The 19,652-nt window shown below is 48.4% G+C and overlaps 1 protein-coding gene across 1 annotated transcript in view; it reads right to left on the bottom strand.

The window, feature by feature from the left end:
- Positions 1-19,652, bottom strand: part of GCGR (glucagon receptor) — a 109,127-nt gene that overhangs the window by 11,696 nt on the left and 77,779 nt on the right. The window contains exons 9-13 of the mRNA XM_030205156.1: positions 19,583-19,643; positions 12,768-12,837; positions 12,470-12,558; positions 7,753-7,891; positions 7,379-7,420 (exon numbers count right to left, since the gene is read on the bottom strand). Coding sequence (XP_030061016.1) covers positions 7,379-7,420; positions 7,753-7,891; positions 12,470-12,558; positions 12,768-12,837; positions 19,583-19,643 — 401 coding nt within the window. The remainder of the gene's footprint in view (positions 1-7,378; positions 7,421-7,752; positions 7,892-12,469; positions 12,559-12,767; positions 12,838-19,582; positions 19,644-19,652) is intronic.

The raw sequence follows: 19,652 nt of genomic DNA, 5'->3' as shown, positions 1-19,652 counted from the left end.
GCATTTGCAAGCTAATTGCGCTAGAAGCCCTGTTTAGCATGCATTTGCATGCTACTTGCACTGAGAGCCCTTGAGTGCGCTGTTTCAGGCGCTCGAGGGCTCTGATCATAGGTCGGCTACAAACTCTGGCGCTAGTATGGTGTTAACAGCCTCTAGCGCCAGAGTTTGCTTTTGATCATGAGGGCCATAGTTAGTTAAGGGTTCTCGAGGTAAGTCTTCAGGGATTTTCAGAAATTAGTTAATTCATGAAAGGCAGAAAATTAACACAATACACTGACTTAAACATCAGTAAGGGTGTTCAGAGCCAGGAAGGGCTTTACGGCTGGCCTTGACCTAAACTAACTTCCAGGAAATAGAAGCCTCTGAAAGCATCAATAGATAATGTATAAAAAGGATTCTCAGGATCAGCTACAAGGCATCGGGAAACGGTAAGAAAGCATTTACACTTACCCACGGTGACCAACTGATCTCCCAAAACCTAATCTCTTTCTGTTCCCACTTATACCACCTCCCTCCCCCTGACTAACTCTGCTGCGATGTGTACACAGGGGCTTCCTTTCTGTGGTTATGGTTATAAAAAGAAAACAGTCATACAACATAAGGACTGAAGTAACAATCGGCTCAAGCTTTTAGGGAGGTGGCAATACTGTGAGTCATTGGATCTGCAGAGCCCCATCACTGTTAACCGCAGCATTCCCAAATGCCCTCTCAAATAGATACGTCCTAAGGGCAGTATGACATAGTAACATAGTAGATGACGGCAGAAAAAGACCTGCACGGTCCATCCAGTCTGCCCAACAAGATAACTCATATGTGCTACTTTTGTGTATATCCTACTTTGATTTGTACCTGTGCTCTTCAGGGCACAGACCGTATAAGTCTGCCCAGCACTATCCCCGCCTCCCACCACCGGCTCTGGCACAGACCGTATAAGTCTGCCCAGCGCTATCCCTGCCTCCCCAACCTCCAGTCCCGCCTCCCACCACTGGCTCTGGCACAGACCGTATTAGTCTGCCCCGCACTATCCCCGCCTCCCAACCTCCAGCCCCGCCTCCCACTACCGGCTCTGCTATCCAATCTCAGTTAAGCTCCTGAGGATCCTTTCCTTCTGAACACTTAGGGTAAGAAGTCTCTAGACGAGCTTGGGAAGAGAGAGCATTTCATAAGGATGGAGCAATACAATGAAAGGTAGCGTTTCTAGTAGATTCCAGGGAAGTGTAGATTTCTGGGAGATGAGATATACAATCTTTGATCATTCAAAGAGCGAAGGAGCCTCAGCGGGGTGTACGTAATAGTAAGAGAAGTGAGGTAGGAGGAGGTGCCACAATGGAGAGCCTTAAAGATGAGAGTAAGAATATTGAACTGTACATGGTAAACAACCAGAAGCCAGTGATAGGAAACAAATAGTGTGTGTGGGGGTGGGGGTGGGGGGTTAATGGTCAAAATGTTTGGCCCTAGCAAGGATTTGAAGAGTGGTGTTTTGCACTGTTTGGAGATGACACAGGGAAGATGCTGGTAATCCCGATAGTATTACAGTAGTCTAACCCGGAAATTATGAGTGAAAAGACATCTAAAAAGAGCAGATGTTGCAGCTGCCATCTGATATCTCCACCGGTATTTGTGACCTGGCTTAACCACTGTTGGAAACAGGATACTGGGCTAGATGGACCATTGGTCTGACCCAGTTTGGCTACTCTTATGTTCTTATGACACCCCTCAGTTCTTGTGCAGAAGGTTAAGTCATTGCAGTTACATACAGAACATTCTGGTCCCACTCCAGAAATTGTCAATCGCAGGGTACCAGCAGGTGTTAACACTCAGAGATTCTGATCCAATAGGATTCAAACACGAGTTCTGGAGAGAAGTCTAAAATCCAGTTACAAGGCAGGTGCCGTGATTTTCCTCCCAAGAGGGCGTCCATCTAAGAAAAATGTAGAGGAGCAGTGAGTGCAGAGCCTCACCAGGAGCTTAGGAGAAGGTAACTGCCAGTCTGTTTATCAGCTAAGCCCTGAAGCCTGAAATAAGTGACTGTTCAGAGAGGACAGTCTAATCCACAGCTGTCTGTCTGAGGCAGAAGATCTGGTCACAGGGAGACTGGATTCTAAACCTTAGTCAGCTAATAACAAAGACTGAAGCTGCTATCATCTGTAGATCCTAATTGGGGAAGGGGTTGAAGGCTGCAAGCAGTAACATTGATGAGAGCCACGTTCCTGTCTGTGTCAGGGGATATTTCACCCACCCAGAAGTTTATCCTACAGCTGGTCACAAGAGCAAGTGTTTAACACTAGAGACCGTCTGAAAACAGTAGTTTTGGTTCCAGCTAAAACGAATCCACGACTGAAATTCGCTGCTCAGTTTTGGCCTGAACTGAAACAAAAACCAAAACCGGTATCTCATGGGTCCTCCAAGACCAAACACTGCCGCTGCCACAGCACCCCCCCAGAAAATGGCTCCTGCTTATGCTGCTTCCAATCCCAAAATGACCTCCCACAGCAGTCTTGCGATGTTGCCACAGGTAGTCCTGGCAGCCATTTTGGCTGAGGAACACGTAGGAGGCAAGACTGATTGGGGATCACTCATGCCCAAAAGATGCCACTAGACCACCAGGCCATTTAAAGGTAGGCCTGGGGAGGGCTTTTAGGTGGTGGAAAGGCAGAGGAGTTGGGGTTGGACAGAGATCATTGGGGGGGGGGGGGGGGGGGGGGGAGGGGGAAACAGTTTTGGTTTCAGTCAAAAATGCACAAGCATTTTTGTCCAAAACCCAAATCCGAATTTCAGATCCAAAACTTAAGTAGAGGAGTGTGGTAGCCGTGTTAGTCCACTCTTAAGGTTATCAATAAAAATCAAACAAAATAAAACATGGAAAAGAAAATAAGATGATACCTTTTTTTATTGGACATAACTTAATACATTTCTTGATTAGCTTTCGAAGGTTGCCCTTCTTCCTCAGATCTGACGAAGAAGGGCAACCTTCGAAAGCTAATCAAGAAATGTATTAAGTTATGTCCAATAAAAAAAGGTATCATCTTATTTTCTTTTACATGTTTTATTTTGTTTGATTTCTATTGAGATCCAAAACTGAAACCAATGGGATAAAGAACACAGTAACCCTGTCAACACCCAATAAGAACCACCTGAAGAGTTCTGGAAATCAAATACTATAACAGAAATCTAACTTGAAAGACAAAAAGGAGACCAACTGCTGGAAGAGATCTGGAAATAAATAGCAAAGAACAGAGGAGTATATTTACCACCAGCTAAATGTTTGAACTGAGAGATGTTTGAACTGGTTGAAGTTCCTTCTAATGCTTCTCTGATGAAGTTTTCTGATCAATGTTGCCATCAATTTACCTGCCGCACATGTCCTTCTTCCTGTCACGTCCACTCCTGTGTTTGCGGAAACAGGAAGTACTTCACACAGGAGGCGGGACGAGGCAGGAAGAAGGACCTGTGGCTGGCACAGCAGATAATACAGTCCTGGTACACAGGAGCAGAAGGCAAGGCGGGGGGCCCAGGGGGTCCTTGCCCCTGGCCCAGCTTTGTCGCTCGGCGGCCCTGGTACCTGCTGTACACCGCCTTGGGTGAATCTCTTCATAAAGGCAGCTAGTAAATCCCGATAAATAAATAAATGGCTCTGAATATCAAGCCCAAAGTGTCCACAATATTAAGGTAAATTGATGGCAACATTGGTCAGAAAACTTCATCAGAGAAGCATTAGAAGGAACTTCAACCATTTCAAACATCTCTCAGACATTTAGCAGGTAGTAAATATACTCCTCTGTCTTATGCAATACACTGCAGCAGAGAGGAGCAAGAGACCAATCAGCCAAGCCGGCACCAGGCAGGCCCCCCTTGGAGGCCGGGCCCTGGGGAATCTTACCCAACCCTGCCCCCTCTCTCCGAGGCCCTGTCAGGTACAGTTTAACATAAATCTTACAATTTTTTTAACAGCATAACATCAGTTAAATGACCAAAATAGCTGCCACGAGCTCTCATGATACTTTGTGTAGTACCGTGAGCTGCTGGGAGGTGGAGATGGTGCTGGGCAGACTTATACGGTCTGTGCCAGAGCCGGTGGTGGGAGGCGGGGATAGTGCTGGGCAGACTTATACGGTCTGTGCCCTGAAAAGGACAGGTACAAATCAAGGTAAGGTATACACAAAAAGTAGCACATGTGAGTTTATCTTGTTGGGCAGACTGGATGGACCCGTGCAGGTCTTTTTCTGCTTTCTGCCGTCATCTACTATGTTACTATGAGAGGTCGTGGCAGCCATTTTGGAAGGGCGCTGCAAGGAAAAGGAGCGAGGGGGCTGTGCTCCTGCCCCCAATGAGCGCCACTGGACTACCAGTGATACAGGTAAGTCCCAGGGGGTCTACCTGGATGGCTGGGGGGGGTTAGGACGGGAACAGATTCTGGGGGAGAGACTAGTTTCTTGCTGCAGGCTGGGGGAGGGGCAGGAAAGGACAGAGTTTTGTCGGGGGGGGGGGGGGGGGTGGAAGGGGGATCAGGGGACCAGATTAAAAAAAATAAAAGTTATGCAGATGTGGGTCCCAGATGAATATTGGCAGGGCCTTCATAAGCCCACCTGAAATTAGCCCCCGATAGTCGAATATCAGCATTTAAAAAACTACTGACTGTCGTCGGCTGAATAACGGGGGTGGGGGGAGGGCTTGTCTTCTGCTGTTTATTTTGCTTATCTTGTAAAGATTTGTTAAATACTGAAGTGACCACTAAAGGACCTTTTTAATCTCAAAGCCTCTCTTGTCTCCAGGGCTCTTTTTGCTTCTGACATTTTCTGTACCGATATCATGGTAAACTCATAAGTTAAAAGGGAATCCTTGTTTCCTCAAGGTGGAGAAGCGATGAACCTGACAACCTTTTTGGAGTCCTCTTTGGAGGTCATTACCAAAAGAGCAACTTTATTAGTCTCTTTTGCATTAGAGATGGATAGGGATGCAGTTTTGAGACTTTCTTTGAGACATTTGGATTCTATGTTTTTGGGGTCAAAAATAAGGATTTATCCGGACTTATCAAGAGAGACTCAAATGCGGCGCAAGGCCTTTTTGACCCTGCGCCCAAGAACTGTGGCGATAGGAGCTAGCTTCCTATTGAAATTTCCCTGTGTTTGCAGAATTGTATTTCAATCCAAACAATTTCAGTTTTTTGACCCCAAACAACTGGAGGAATTTCTGCTTAGTAGAGAAGGAGTTCAGGTGGTGGTATAGTCCCATATGTACACTGTTTAACAGCTTTTGAGTGAAGAATCCAGGGCATGTGCTTCATTGGTAAAGTTATTATTATACAATTATTTCATAGATTATTTAAGTAATCTTACATCTTGATCTGATTTCTTATATTGAGGTCGATAATTTGTTGAAACTTACTAGTTTATTATATGTTTGATTAAGTGTGATTTCCAATTTGTGTATTATCATTCATAAAGGTGAAATTATGTTTGTTAAAAAGCTTAATAAAAATTAAAATTAATATAAAAGGGAATCCTTTACGGCATAGGCGCCTCGTATAAGAGGCTTGGGGAGGCTAAGCCTCCCCAGCCCAATCATCGACTTCCGCTTGTGGTGCAGCCCACCCTCCCGCCCGGCGCATTTTCATCTTTTATTTCCGTGGCAGCGACGTCAATGAAGAAAAAGACTACAGGCTCGCCGCCAGCTTTTCCCTTCTCTCTGCTCTTGCGGAAACAGGAAATGCATCACGGGACACTGTGTGCAGAGAGAAGGGAGAAGCTGGCGGCGAGCCTGTAGTCTTTTTCTTCATTGACGTCGCTGCCACGGAGCGTATGGAGGTAAGCTCCGCCCCCTTTAGCCTCCCCAAACAGTTGGGCTACCAACCGTCTATGCTTTACGGTCTGTGTGCTGTGCTTTAAGAGATAAGAGGGAAGAAGGCTATTTCTGGCCACAGACACTGTACTGTACCCACTTCATTGGTGACCCTCAGCTCCAACAGTCCAGGGGTCTACTACGCTTGAAGTATGGGAGACTGGTTCAATGGTTAATAGGGAACTGGCAACCCACACCTCTACTTTTTCTCCCATATCGGTCTTCCATAACCCACCCACTTCTCCTAGGAGTTGGCTTCGGCATGGGAGGGAGGGTAACCTGCGTGGAGGGCAGCCACCCCACTGGGCAGTCTGGATGGGCAGTCTTCATCTGCCATCATTCACTATCCAAAGAGAAGGACGCCCATCTTCCGACACAAATCGGGAGATGGGCGGCCTTCTCTCAGGGTCGGCCAAATCGGCATAATCGAAAGCCGATTTTGGCCGGCCTCAACTGCTTTCCATCGCAGGGACAGCCAAAGTTCAAGGGGGCGTGTCAGCAGTATACCGAAGGCAGGATGGGGGCGTGGTTAACAGATGGCCGTCCTCGGCCGATAATGGAAAAAAGAAGGGCGGCCCTGACGAGCATTTGGCCGACTTTACTTGGTCCCTTTTTGTTCAGCCTTGAACCTTGAAAAGGTGCCCGAACTGACCAGATGACCACTGAAGGGAATCGGGGATCAGCTCCCCTTAATCCCCCAGTGGTCACCAACCCCCTCCCACCCAAAAAAAAAATTTAAAAACATTTTTTTGCCAGCCTTTATGCCAGCCTCAAATGTCATACCCAGTTCCATCACAGCACTATGCAGGTCCCTGGAGCAGTTTTAGTGGGTACTGCAGTGCATTTCAGGCAGATGGACCCAGGCCCTTCCCCCCCTACCTGTTACATTTGTGGTGGTAAATGGGAGCCCTCCAAAACCCACCTGAAACCCACTGTACCCACATCTAGGTGCCCCCCGTTACTCTTTAAGGGCTATGGTAGTGTTGTACAGTTGTGGGTAGTGGGTTTTGGGGGGCTCAGCACACAAGGTAAGGGAGCTATGCACCTGGGAGCAACTTGTGAAGTCCACTGCAGTGCCCCCTAGGGTGCCCCGGTTGGTGTCCTGGCATGTGAGGGGGACCAGTGCACTACAAATGCTGGATCCTTCCACGACCAAATGGCTTGGATTTGGCTGGTTTTGAGAAAGCCGTCCTTAGTTTCCATTATCGGTGAAAACCAATGGCGGCCATCTCTAAGGTCGACCTAAATGTTGAGATTTGGCCGTCCCCGACTGTATTATCAAAACGAAAGATGGCCGCTCATCTTGTTTCGATAATACGGTCGGGGATGCCGCTTTACAGGGCCGTCCTTAGAGATGGGCGCCCCCGTTCGATTATGCTCCTCTATGTTACTAGTAAAAGCTTTGTATGGCACAACGTCAATGCGGTTAGTCCTGCCCTGGAGTGCAGCATCACTGTAGACGTGCTGAAAGCACTGGTGTCCTACTGTCTTTAGAGAAGAGCTGGTCAAGCAAGAGGGAAAGGCTAAAGGTGTACGTTACCTCTTTGTTCATGAAACAGTAGAGTATCGCTACCAACATCCCCTGCAACATAGAAAACAGGAACATTACGTGAACACCTGCATCCTGCTGTCATCGAGTTCCTAGAGATAGATTATTAGATGGACGTGTTTTTCAAATGACATCATGAACTTTGCACTCGCTGACCCGGGCTGAGCCTCTCCACTAGCAACAGCTCCATGGCTCAGAGGATGGTTTCACTTTATTTCACTCCTTATGTTAGTCATTTTCATGTTAACTGGATGCCTGAAAATTGTCCATCCTCAGCACTGCTAAAAAAAAATGAAATTACCCCCACATTTCCCTCTGAAATTTATCAAATGGAGATAAAGCTGGAGCCCGGTGGCAACACTTACCTGAAAGGAGCCCAGAAAAATGTCAAAGAAGAGTTTGATATCTCGCATTGTGCCTTGAGTTAGTTCTTCCGTTACGAAGGCGAAGATCACCTCGTGGGTCCCCAGCATTAAGAACAGGATCAGGGTTGATTTTGCCAGCCTAGAAGTTAACATCAGACACTGTGGGTTCAGGCAGAAGAAGATACTGCTGGGTCTGAGGTCAGGGTGAAACATGCTGGACCGGGAAGGAATAGGGTAGAGGACAGGAGTGACCTGAGCTGGAGACACCCCTTAGCTTCCACCACACTCACTGTGCCATGACCAAGCACGGGAGATAATGGACAGGGCATAATTCTGGTTCCCCTGTGAGGCCACACTGCCGGTTTTTGGGATTGATAGATCTTTCACCAGGATCCTCATGCTGGGACCTGCTTGGGTTCTCATCTGACCACTATCTCACAATGTATTTCAGGGGACATTTTTGTCCCACTGCTCACGCTGACTCAAACTTCCCGAGGTTACGGACACATAGCAAATGAGAGCAAAAAAAAACGACCAAAGGGATTCATCCAGTCTGACCAGATGTGCTTCTTCCAGACTCACTGAACACCAGCTCCCCATCCCCAGGTCTTGTAGCTACATTTTCAACCCCTTCACTCCAACTGCCCTCCACATCAGGCCAGGGGCGTAGCCAGACTTCGGCGGGAGGGGGGTCCAGAGCCCGAGGTGAGGGGGCACATTTTAGCCCCCCCCCTGTCGCCATTATCGACCCCCTCCCGCCGCCAACCCTCCCCCGCCGTCGCCTAACTTTGCTGGTGGGGGACCCCAATCCCCGCCAGCCGAGGTCCTCTTCTTCCCGTGAAGGCTTCATTCTGTTTCTGTGAGTCTGACGTCCTGCACGTCAGAAACAGAACGAAGCCTTCGCGGAAAGAAGAGGACCTCCTCGGCTGGCGGGGATTGGGGTCCCCCACCAGCAAAGGTAGCCCACGGCGACGGCAGGGGAGGGTTGGCGGCAGGAGGGGGGTCGAGAGGGTCGTCAGCAGGGGGGTCCAGGGCCAAATCTACGGGAGCCCAGACCCCCTCCCCGGCCCCACGTAGCTACGCCACTGCATCAGGCACGTCCAGAATGAGTTAAAATTCAGAGGAGTTTACTAAAGGGTGTTAGAATTTGGGCTGAGCACATCTTAATGGAGAACTTTCCCACACGCTAAGCCCGGATTCAACACGGCACTAGTTAAAGCATTTTTTAACACTTTTTTTTCCAGGTCATGTGCTAATGCTTGCATTAGTGCTGTGTTACCTATAAACAGTTAATGTGGGAGTGTTTAGGAGGTGTTAAGTGGTTCCACGTTAACTTCGCTGGTCAATGCTTGACGCCCAGGCTCCGCCCATGACACGCCCCCGCCAAAAACTAGCTAACGCAAGAGATAGAGCACACTAACGGGCAAAATATTACTTGGAGGTCACCTAAGTGCGCATTAGGGGCTTAATGACTTGGTTATTGGGCCCCTTTGAGAGACATGACTCTAAATTAGCCTCCTTGAAAATGTACTAGGGCTTCTGTTCCCAAATTTATATTCAAAATTTCACTAAACTCCTACATTTAGGAGCATGTAAAGTGAGTAGGAACAGGGGCGGATTTAGGGTGGGGAAATAAATTAGGAGCTTAGCACTGATAAATCTGGGCAAAGGAACAGAAGGCCAAAATTTATAAGCATAAATTAAGAGGAATTTTCAGCTGAAAATGAGCATAAATTTTAGGAACTCAGGGTGGTTTAAACAGGCAGGACAGCTTTCGCCTGCTTAAACCACGCAGAGCAGGACGGGAGCTGAATATAGGCTCCGAGCACTGTAGTAACTCTACGGTTAGAGCGGATCAGTCCGAGAGAGGAGTCAGGGGTTATGCAGGCACCAGCCGTTCTGGGTTAGGGTTACCATATGTCTGTATTTACCCGGACATGTCCTCTTTTTGAGGGCATGTCCGGGCAACCGGGCAGGTTTTGCCAATCTGCCCGTTTGTCCGGATGTCTGGACAAACGGGCAGGCTGGTGGGCGGATGGCCCGCCCGCCAGCCTACCTGTTTGTCCAGAAATCCGGACAAACGGGCAGATTGCTAGCCTCCCCTCCCCTTACTTACTAGTGCCCTGGTGGTCTAGTGACCTCTTCCAGCTTCGGGGCAGGAAAGAGCCCCCTCTTTCCTGCCCGGAGCGCTGCCCTGCATGCATCCTTCCTGTTGGTGATCTTGGTGCCGATTCAAAATGGCCGTCGAGAGCTGAAGTGACCTCGCGAGACTTCAACTCACGGCGGCCATTTTGAATCGGCGCTGAGATCACCAACAGGAAGGATGCATGCAGGGCAGCGCTCCGGGCAGGAAAGAGGGGGCTCTTTCCTGCCCTGAAGAGGTCACTAGACCACCAGAACAGTAGTAAGGTAAGGGGAGGGGGGGCGACGGGGTATGTGACGGGGGGAGGGGAAAATGTGACAGGGGGCGGAGCGAGGGTGTGAAAGGGGGCGGGGTGTGAAGGGGGTGGGGCGGGGCACATGTCCTCCTTTTTGGGGGACAAAATATGGTAACCCTATTCTGGGTCCCAGAGCCCGCAGAGTTAACCAGGCACAAAAAACAGTCCCAACTTTGCTTGGTTACCTATATAGGTAGAGCAGTGAACATCAGCCGCACCCTCATAACTTCCCAGTGCCACTGGTGACCTGGATAGTCAGTGCTGGTGTCAGGATAGAAGCATCTGGGTCTAATTCAGCCGGTGATGGTCAGCATTTACAGAAACGCTGACAGCCGCCGGCTGAATATTGATCTGTCAGCTTTTCTGGAATATCAGGGTCTTTGCCATTTGCAATAAAAGGCTGTTTCAGGTCTGGCCATCTTCCTCTCTAACTCTTCTAAGACCACCACTAAATCCAACACCCAGCCCCCTTCAAAAATCTACAGCTACCAAAATGACCATTGTCAAAGCAATCAGTCTCTGCTTGTTCATTGAACTTTAAATTTTAACTCTGGCCACTCCCTGCAAATTAAACACTGCAGTCACTGCATCAACACTCAATGCAAGTTAGCCACTGAAATTATAGCAACACCGCTCCATGCGGGTTACCCAATGCAGTCATGAAACCACTGCTCCATGCAAGTTACCCACCGAAATTACAGCACTACCACAGTGCTGTAGCGAGGGTGGCTAACACCTGGGGCGGGTCGCCGCTGCGCCCCCCCCCCTCGGCGCGCATTCTTACCACTGGCATAGGAAAGGGGATGGGTGGGAGGGCCACTCCGCACCGAGTGCACGTCGCTGGGAGCTGCGTCGGCTCCGCTGGGTCCCTGCTCTCTGTGCCCCGGAATAGGAAGTAACCTGTTCCGGGGCAGAGAGAGCAGGGAACCAGCGGAGCCGACACCCCCCCAGCGGCATGCACCCGGGGCGGACCGCCCCACCGCCCCCCTTCCTACGCCACTGCACTACCATTCAATGCAAGTTACCCACTGCATTGACAGCTCCACTGCTCCATGCAAGTTACCCACCGAAATTACAGCACTACCACAGTGCCATAGCGAGGGTGGCTAATACCCGGGGCGGGTCGCTGCTGCGCCCCCCCCCCTTGGCGCACATTCTTATCACTGGCATAGGAAAGGGGACGGGTGGGAGGGCCACTCCGCACCGAGTGCACGTCGCTGGGAGCTGCGTCGGCTCCGCTGGGTCCCTGCTCTCTGTGCCCCGGAATAGGAAGTAACCTGTTCCGGGGCAGAGAGAGCAGGGAACCAGCGGAGCCGACACCCCCCCAGCGGCATGCACCCGGGGCGGACCGCCCCACCACCCCCCTTCCTACGCCACTGCACTACCATTCAATGCAAGTTACCCACTGCAGTGACAGCTCCACTGCTCCATGCAAGTTACTTACTGAAATTATAGCATCACGGCTCCGGGCAAATTACCCACTGGAATCAGAGCACCAGAGCTCCATGTAGCTTAGCCCTTGAATAACCATGTGGCCTGTGCTGACATGAAGTAACTCTGCTATTTTTCACTTTCGCCAAAAAAAGATCCTCTAGTTTTATCATAGAACCTTTTGAGATGTTTACTGCTCTTGTCACACCACACAGTCCAGGAGAGTGTTGCAGGCATCCACCACTCTTGCAGGAAAACATATTTCCTCACATTGTTGACTGAGTTTTCCCCCTTGGACCTTTTCCACTGAAAAAGGTTTCCCTCTCGTGCATTATCAAAACCTTTCATCTTATGTTCCTACAGATCCTCCCATCTTCCTTTTCCTCTGGGGTCTATGTAAAAACATAAGATGCACAACCCAGGGACAGACGACAGGTTCCTGACTTAGAGAACGGACAGTCTAGTTCACAATTCCCCACAGGATCCCAAAGAGGAAACACGCTTTTTATTTTTCAAACCTAGAGATCCTCTGGACTCATCTCAGACCGTTTCAGTTGCCTCTCTCTGGTGTCTCTCTAGGCTACCTAGATCCCTTTGGGGGTACAAAGAGGCTTTTGAGTATGCCGCAGACCACAGATACTCCAGGAGGCTTATGAAAATCCTAGCAGAAAACACACACCCGGGTGTAGCATTTCTGGGGTTTAGTATTAATGAGAAACGCAGTGTGATGTTCCCTTCAAAAGGAATATTCAGTAAAGACTGTTCAATACCTATTCCTTTCTCTCCACCCCCCCCCCCCCTCAAGAATCCACTCCTATCTTCCCCTCCTATCACAGGGACACATGTACCTGAGCTTGCTGTCCGTGTATCGCATCTGATGTGCCCATAGCTTGGAAACAAGAATTCGTATTATTCGTATAAACATGACAAAGTTAATCTAAAAAAGAAGGAAAAATAAAACGTTAGCCTGGAAATTCAGCTTGGTGAGAAGAGGCAGGATACATCTGTGCTAATGTGTCCCTCCAACATCCATCAGTGTTACTCTGCCGGGACCCAGGCAATGCAGTCAGTGTTATTCCACAGTAATTCAGGCAGTACAATCAGTCAGGGTTACTCTGGTGTAGTACTGAAATAGAAGATTCTCACCAGTATACATAAAAACACTGCAGACCTGGGTATCCACCAGAATCCCATGTGATTGTGAGTGGTCCAGCATCTGAAAATAAAGAATGAGAAGGAAAAGACAGACAAGAGAAATGAGGGAGAAGGAAAACCAGAGTGTTTAGGACATATTTACTCTTCAGAAGTAAACAGCATAAAAGACAATAATAACAGAAACGACTCACTCTGTAGAAAGTAAGGGCTTCATTTGATAGAATTATTTTTAACCAAGGACACAGCCCCCCATGCTGTGTGGGCTGGGGGTGCCCACATTAAACACAGGTGATTAGATAACTGCCAAATTTTCAGGCTACCAAATACCTGAGCCACAGTGGAGTCAGTTTCTGCACCAATGCCACCTCAAAGGGACGCTACTATATCCCTTCCCCCCCCCAAAAGAAAAATCTCTGTCTCTGGTCTCAGGCAGGGGCATAGCCACGGGTGGGCCTGGACGGGCCCAGGCCCACCCACTTTCTCTCCAGGCCCACCCATCCAAATCCTTCATCGCTGTCGCTGCCTTTTCTCCCGCAGTTTCGGGGAACGGCTGCCCGGGAGGCAGCGATCAGCGTTACCTGTCAGTGCCTGCCCTGAAATTGTGCTTCTCCTCTCCCCAGGCTTCGCCCCGCTCGTTTCCTCGCTCGTCGCGCAGCGCTGCGCTGCTATTCAAACAGGCAGCTCCTCTCCTCTCTGCCGCGTCCATCCGGCCCTACTAAACAGGAAGTGCATCAGAGGGCCGGATGGACGCGGCAGAGAGGAGCGGAGCTGCCTGTTTAAATAGAAGCGCAGCGCCACGAGCGAAGAAAACAAGCGGGCCGAAACCTGGGGAGAAGAGAAGCACAATTTCAGGGCAGGCACTGACAGGTAACGCTGATCGCTGCCTCCCGGAAGCCGCGGGAGAAAAGGCAGCGACAGCGATGAAGGATTTGGATGGCGGGCCTGGAAGAGTAAGTGCTGGATTTGTGGTTGGTTGGTTGGTTGGGGGGGGGGGTGGGGGAGAGGAAAGGGAAGGGAAGGGATACTTTTGCCAGAGACAGAGTCAGACTTGTAGGAGGAAGGGTATTAGAGGGAACTGGAAAGGAAGAGAGCTGCTGGAGGTGGGAGGAAAAGGAGGAGGGGATCAGGATAGAAGGGAGAGAGCTGCTGGACATGGGAGGAAGGGGCTGGAGCGCTTCTGGAAGAGGGAGGGAAGGGAGAGAGCTGCTGGACATGAGAAGAAGAGGAGGAGGGGACTGAATGGAAGGGAGAGAGCTGCTGGACATGGGAGGGAGAGGAGGAAGGGGTTGGAGAGCTGCTGGACAAGGGAGCAAGAGGAGGAAGGGACTGGAGGGAAGGGAGAGAGCTGCTGGACATGGGAGGAAGAGAAGGAGGGGACGATGGAAGGGAGAGAGCTGCTGAAGGAAGGGGAGGAGGGGACTGAATGGAAGGGAGAGAGCTGCTGGACATGGGAGGGAGAGGAGGAAGGGGCTGGAGAGCTGCTGGACAAGCTAGGAAGAGGAAGAAGGGACTGGAGGGAAAGGGGGAGAGCTCCTGGACATGGGAGGAAGAGGAGGAGGGGACTGGATGGAAGGGAGAGAGCTGCTGGACATGGGAGGGAGAGGAGGAAGGGGTTGGAGAGCTGCTGGACAAGGGAGAAAGAGGAGGAAGGGACTGGAGGGAAGGGAAAGAGCTGCTGGACATGGGAGGAAGAGAAGGAGGGGACGATGGAAGGGAGAGAGCTGCTGAAGGAAGAGGAGGAGGGGATCTGGGTGGAAGGGAGAGAGCTGTTAGATGTGGGAGGAAGAGGAGGAGGGGATCTGGATGGAAGGGAGAGAGCTGCTGGACATGGGAGGAGAACTGGAGGGAAGGGAGAGAACTGCTGGTACAGCACAAGGAGGGAGGGAAGGGAAACAGAAATACCAGACCAAGGAGATGAAGGAAAAGGGAATATTAAACCTACAGCTTGAGGGAGGGAGGCAGGAAATCAAGCAACCAAACCAGATGCTGGAAAGAGGAGGGAGTGAGAGGGAGAGAAGCTGGATGGGGTAGGGTCAGAGAGGGTAGAGATACAGTGGTGGAAATAAGTATTTGATCCCTTGCTGATTTTGTAAGTTTGCCCACTGACAAAGACATGAGCAGCCCATAATTGAAGGGTAGGTTATTGGTAACAGTGAGAGATAGCACATCACAAATTAAATCCGGAAAATCACATTGTGGAAAGTATATGAATTTATTTGCATTCTGCAGAGGGAAATAAGTATTTGATCCCCCACCAACCAGTAAGAGATCTGGCCCCTACAGACCAGGTAGATGCTCCAAATCAACTCGTTACCTGCATGACAGACAGCTGTCGACAATGGTCACCTGTATGAAAGACACCTGTCCACAGACTCAGTGAATCAGTCAGACTCTAACCTCTACAAAATGGCCAAGAGCAAGGAGCTGTCTAAGGATGTCAGGGACAAGATCATACACCTGCACAAGGCTGGAATGGGCTACAAAACCATCAGTAAGACGCTGGGCGAGAAGGAGACAACTGTTGGTGCCATAGTAAGAAAATGGAAGAAGTACAAAATGACTGTCAATCGACAAAGATCTGGGGCTCCACGCAAAATCTCACCTCGTGGGGTATCCCTGATCATGAGGAAGGTTAGAAATCAGCCTACAACTACAAGGGGGGAACTTGTCAATGATCTCAAGGCAGCTGGGACCACTGTCACCACGAAAACCATTGGTAACACATTACGACATAACGGATTGCAATCCTGCAGTGCCCGCAAGGTCCCCCTGCTCCGGAAGGCACATGTGACGGCCCGTCTGAAGTTTGCCAGTGAACACCTGGATGATGCCGAGAGTGATTGGGAGAAGGTGCTGTGGTCAGATGAGACAAAAATTGAGCTCTTTGGCATGAACTCAACTCGCCGTGTTTGGAGGAAGAGAAATGCTGCCTATGACCCAAAGAACACCGTCCCCACTGTCAAGCATGGAGGTGGAAATGTTATGTTTTGGGGGTGTTTCTCTGCTAAGGGCACAGGACTACTTCACCGCATCAATGGGAGAATGGATGGGGCCATGTACCGTACAATTCTGAGTGACAACCTCCTTCCCTCCGCCAGGGCCTTAAAAATGGGTCGTGGCTGGGTCTTCCAGCACGACAATGACCCAAAACATACAGCCAAGGCAACAAAGGAGTGGCTCAGGAAGAAGCACATTAGGGTCATGGAGTGGCCTAGCCAGTCACCAGACCTTAATCCCATTGAAAACTTATGGAGGGAGCTGAAGCTGCGAGTTGCCAAGCGACAGCCCAGAACTCTTAATGATTTAGAGATGATCTGCAAAGAGGAGTGGACCAAAATTCCTCCTGACATGTGTGCAAACTTCATCATCAACTACAGAAGACGTCTGACCGCTGTGCTTGCCAACAAGGGTTTTGCCACCAAGTATTAGGTCTTGTTTGCCAGAGGGATTAAATACTTATTTCCCTCTGCAGAATGCAAATAAATTCATATACTTTCCACAATGTGATTTTCCGGATTTAATTTGTGATGTGCTATCTCTCACTGTTACCAATAACCTACCCTTCAATTATGGGCTGCTCATGTCTTTGTCAGTGGGCAAACTTACAAAATCAGCAAGGGATCAAATACTTATTTCCACCACTGTATATTGGCACTGGGGACAAAGAGAGGGGAGAAGATGGACAGAGTAATATAGGGACACAGAGAAAAGGAGATACTAAACATGGAGGAAGATAGAGGTACAGAGATGGAAGAAGATGGAATGATGGCAGAGAAAGAGGGAAAACAGATGGAAGGATGGCAGAGAAAGAGGGAAAACGGATGGATGGGGAGAGAGACACTGGATGGAAGGATGCAGAGAGAAAGGGGAGAGACTGGAAGGATGTGGAGAGAGAAGGGACACTGAACAGAAAAGGGTAGAGAGATAGACACTGGTTAGAAGGAGGGAGAGAGACATTAGATGGAAGGATCAGGAGAGAGGGTAGATGGATGGAAGGATGGGGAGAGAAAGAGGGAAGACGCTGGATGGAAGGGTAGGGAGAAAGAGGTGACACTGGATGGAAGGATGCAGAAGGAAAGAGGGGAGACTATTGGAAGGATGGGGAGAGAGAGGGGAGACACTGGAAGGATGGGGAGAGAAAGAGGAGAGCTGCTGCATGGAAAGGGGGAGTAGTGAAAGATTGGAGAATAAGAGGAAGGGGCATGGGGAGAACAAGGGTGAGAAAAAGATGAAAAGCCATAAGTAGATGAAGGAAATTAAAGAATGGATAGTAAGAATGAATTAAATCTGGACACAGAGAGAGGCAGAAAAATATTGAAGAAAGCAAAGAAAAAGGAGAGAAAAATGACAAATGGCCAGGAAACCCTGGCAGAAGAGTTAAGCGAAAACGTAAGAAAGCAGAATCTAGAGACACAATGAGATAAAGTAAACGGCCATACAACAAAGGTAAAGAAAATAATTTTATTTTTAATTTAGGATAAAGTAATATGGTGTTAATAAAGTTTCAGAGACCAATACTTCCTTCCTTAGGTCAGGAGAGGATACCGTAACAGCATTATACTGACCTGAGGCAGGAGGTTTTGGCCTCTGAAAGCTCACTTAAAAGGATTAGGCTATTAAATAAATTGTCTGAAATTGGATGCACTGAAAAGCAGCACTTTACCCTGTGTGACAAATGCATCTGAGTGTGACTAAATTTTGCTGGGGGGGGGGGGGTACAGAGAAAATTTTGTGCCCACCCACTTTGGGTTCAGGCCCACCCAAAATTGGCAGTCTGGCTACGCCACTGGTCTCAGGGCTCCTCACACCCCCTTCTCCTGCATATGGACTTGCTCATGTTTTATGAGCAGTTTGGGTTTTGTAAATTATGTTAGTTTCATAACAAAACACTACAGTAAACTGCCACAGAAGTTCCTCATATGAAATTGCTCAGCTCGCGGTATATTTATTCACAGCCTTTTTGAAGGAATTCACTCAAGGTGGTGTGCAGTAAGAATAGATCAGACATGAGCAATAGGCAATTAGAGTAGTAAAAATATTCAACTAACAATACAAAGTATGACATGGTATGCTACTTGCAATGTCAACACAATACGTAATAGAACTTTATAATTGACAGTGAAGGATATAGGCAAAGATGGCTCAAGATGAACAAATTATAGGGAAAAGTGGTCAAATCTTGGGCCAAGACCCAGGTCTCTGCTCTTCAACTTACGTTTCAGGCCTGGTCTGTCCTCCCAGTATTACAGAAACAGTCACATGCCACATCTAGACAACAAAATCCAACCATTTCCAACTCAGAACACTATAGGCATGAGAACAACATAGCCCTACATATATCCATGTGTGTGTAAGGCACAAGGGCACATCCACAAAAATATCGGCATTCTCCAAACATTCTCCATTCTCCAAACATCTACGCATTCTCCAAACATTCTCCAAACATCTACGCATTCTCCAAACAATCTCCAAACATCTACGCATTCTCCAAACAATCTCCAAACATCTACACAGACGATGTCACAATATACATCCCGTTCAAACACGATCTAACAGAAATCATAAATGAAATCAAACACAGCCTCCAAATAATGAATTCATGGGCGGATGCATTCCAACTAAAGCTCAACGCAGAAAAAACACAATGTCTCATCCTCTCATCACAATATAACACGAACAAACCCACTACTGTAAACACCCCAGGCTATACCCTTCCTGTTTCAGAAAGCCTGAAAATTCTCGGAGTTACAATTGATCGAAATTTCACACTAGAAAGCCATGCGAAAAATACAACAAAGAAAATGTTCCATTCAATGTGGAAACTCAAAAGAGTAAAACTTTTCCTCCCAAGGGAAATATTCCGCAGCCTGGTGCAATCTATGCCCGATGCAAAGAACAAATCATTAAGAAACTCCAAACTTCCCAAAACACAGCAGCCAGACTCATATTTGAAAAAACGAAATATGACAGCGCCAACCCCCTAAGAGAAAAATTACACTGGCTCCCACTCAAAGAATGTATTGCGTTCAAAATTTGCACCCTGGTTCATAAAATCATTCACGGCGAGGCCCCGGTCTACATGTCAGACATCATAGACATACCAACCAGGAACACAAAAAGGTCAGCACACACATTCCTGAATCTCTATTACCCCAGCTGCAAAGGACTAAAATACAAATCAACATATGCATCCAGCTTCTCTTACATAAGCACGCAACTATGGAATGCACTACCAACATCATAAAAACAATGCACGGCCTAACTAACTTCCGAAAATCACTAAAAACCAACCTGTTCAATAAGGCATGATCCATCCTAAATACCAGACAACGAAACTCATACCAGAACTGGACAAAACCGTATTCTTTATACTTGACTGCTTCATTTACTCTGTCACTAACGAACTTTAACGCAATACCACTTTATTTCTCATGCCGGAATGAACTCTCTATACTTGATTGCTTAATTTACTCTATCATTTATGAACTTTAATGCAATACCACTTTGTATTTCTCATTCCGGAAATGGCGATCACCACTACGGCATAATGTAAGCCACACTGAGCCTGCAAATAGGTGGGAAAATGTGGGATACAAATGCAATAAATAAATAAATACCTCAGCGAACGTGAACACTCACTGTGCCTATCAGAGTTCAATGTGTCTTACACGCAAGTACCGTAGGCAATTCCCTGCTCCAGTAAGCCTGTCCAGTAGGTTGCTTCACCAACTCCACCCCTACGCACATGTGTACATACAACTGAAGGCACAGTTCCAGCACAGAAGCTCACGCCCACACATACTTACTGAATGTTTTCATATTTGTACTTCACAGCCACCCAGGGGACAACGAAAGCAACCGGAGCTCCTGTGACAA

Source organism: Microcaecilia unicolor, chromosome 6 (assembly GCF_901765095.1).
Source record: "Microcaecilia unicolor chromosome 6, aMicUni1.1, whole genome shotgun sequence".
Lineage (NCBI taxonomy): Eukaryota > Metazoa > Chordata > Amphibia > Gymnophiona > Siphonopidae > Microcaecilia > Microcaecilia unicolor.
This window is presented reverse-complemented; position numbering and strand designations above follow the sequence as displayed.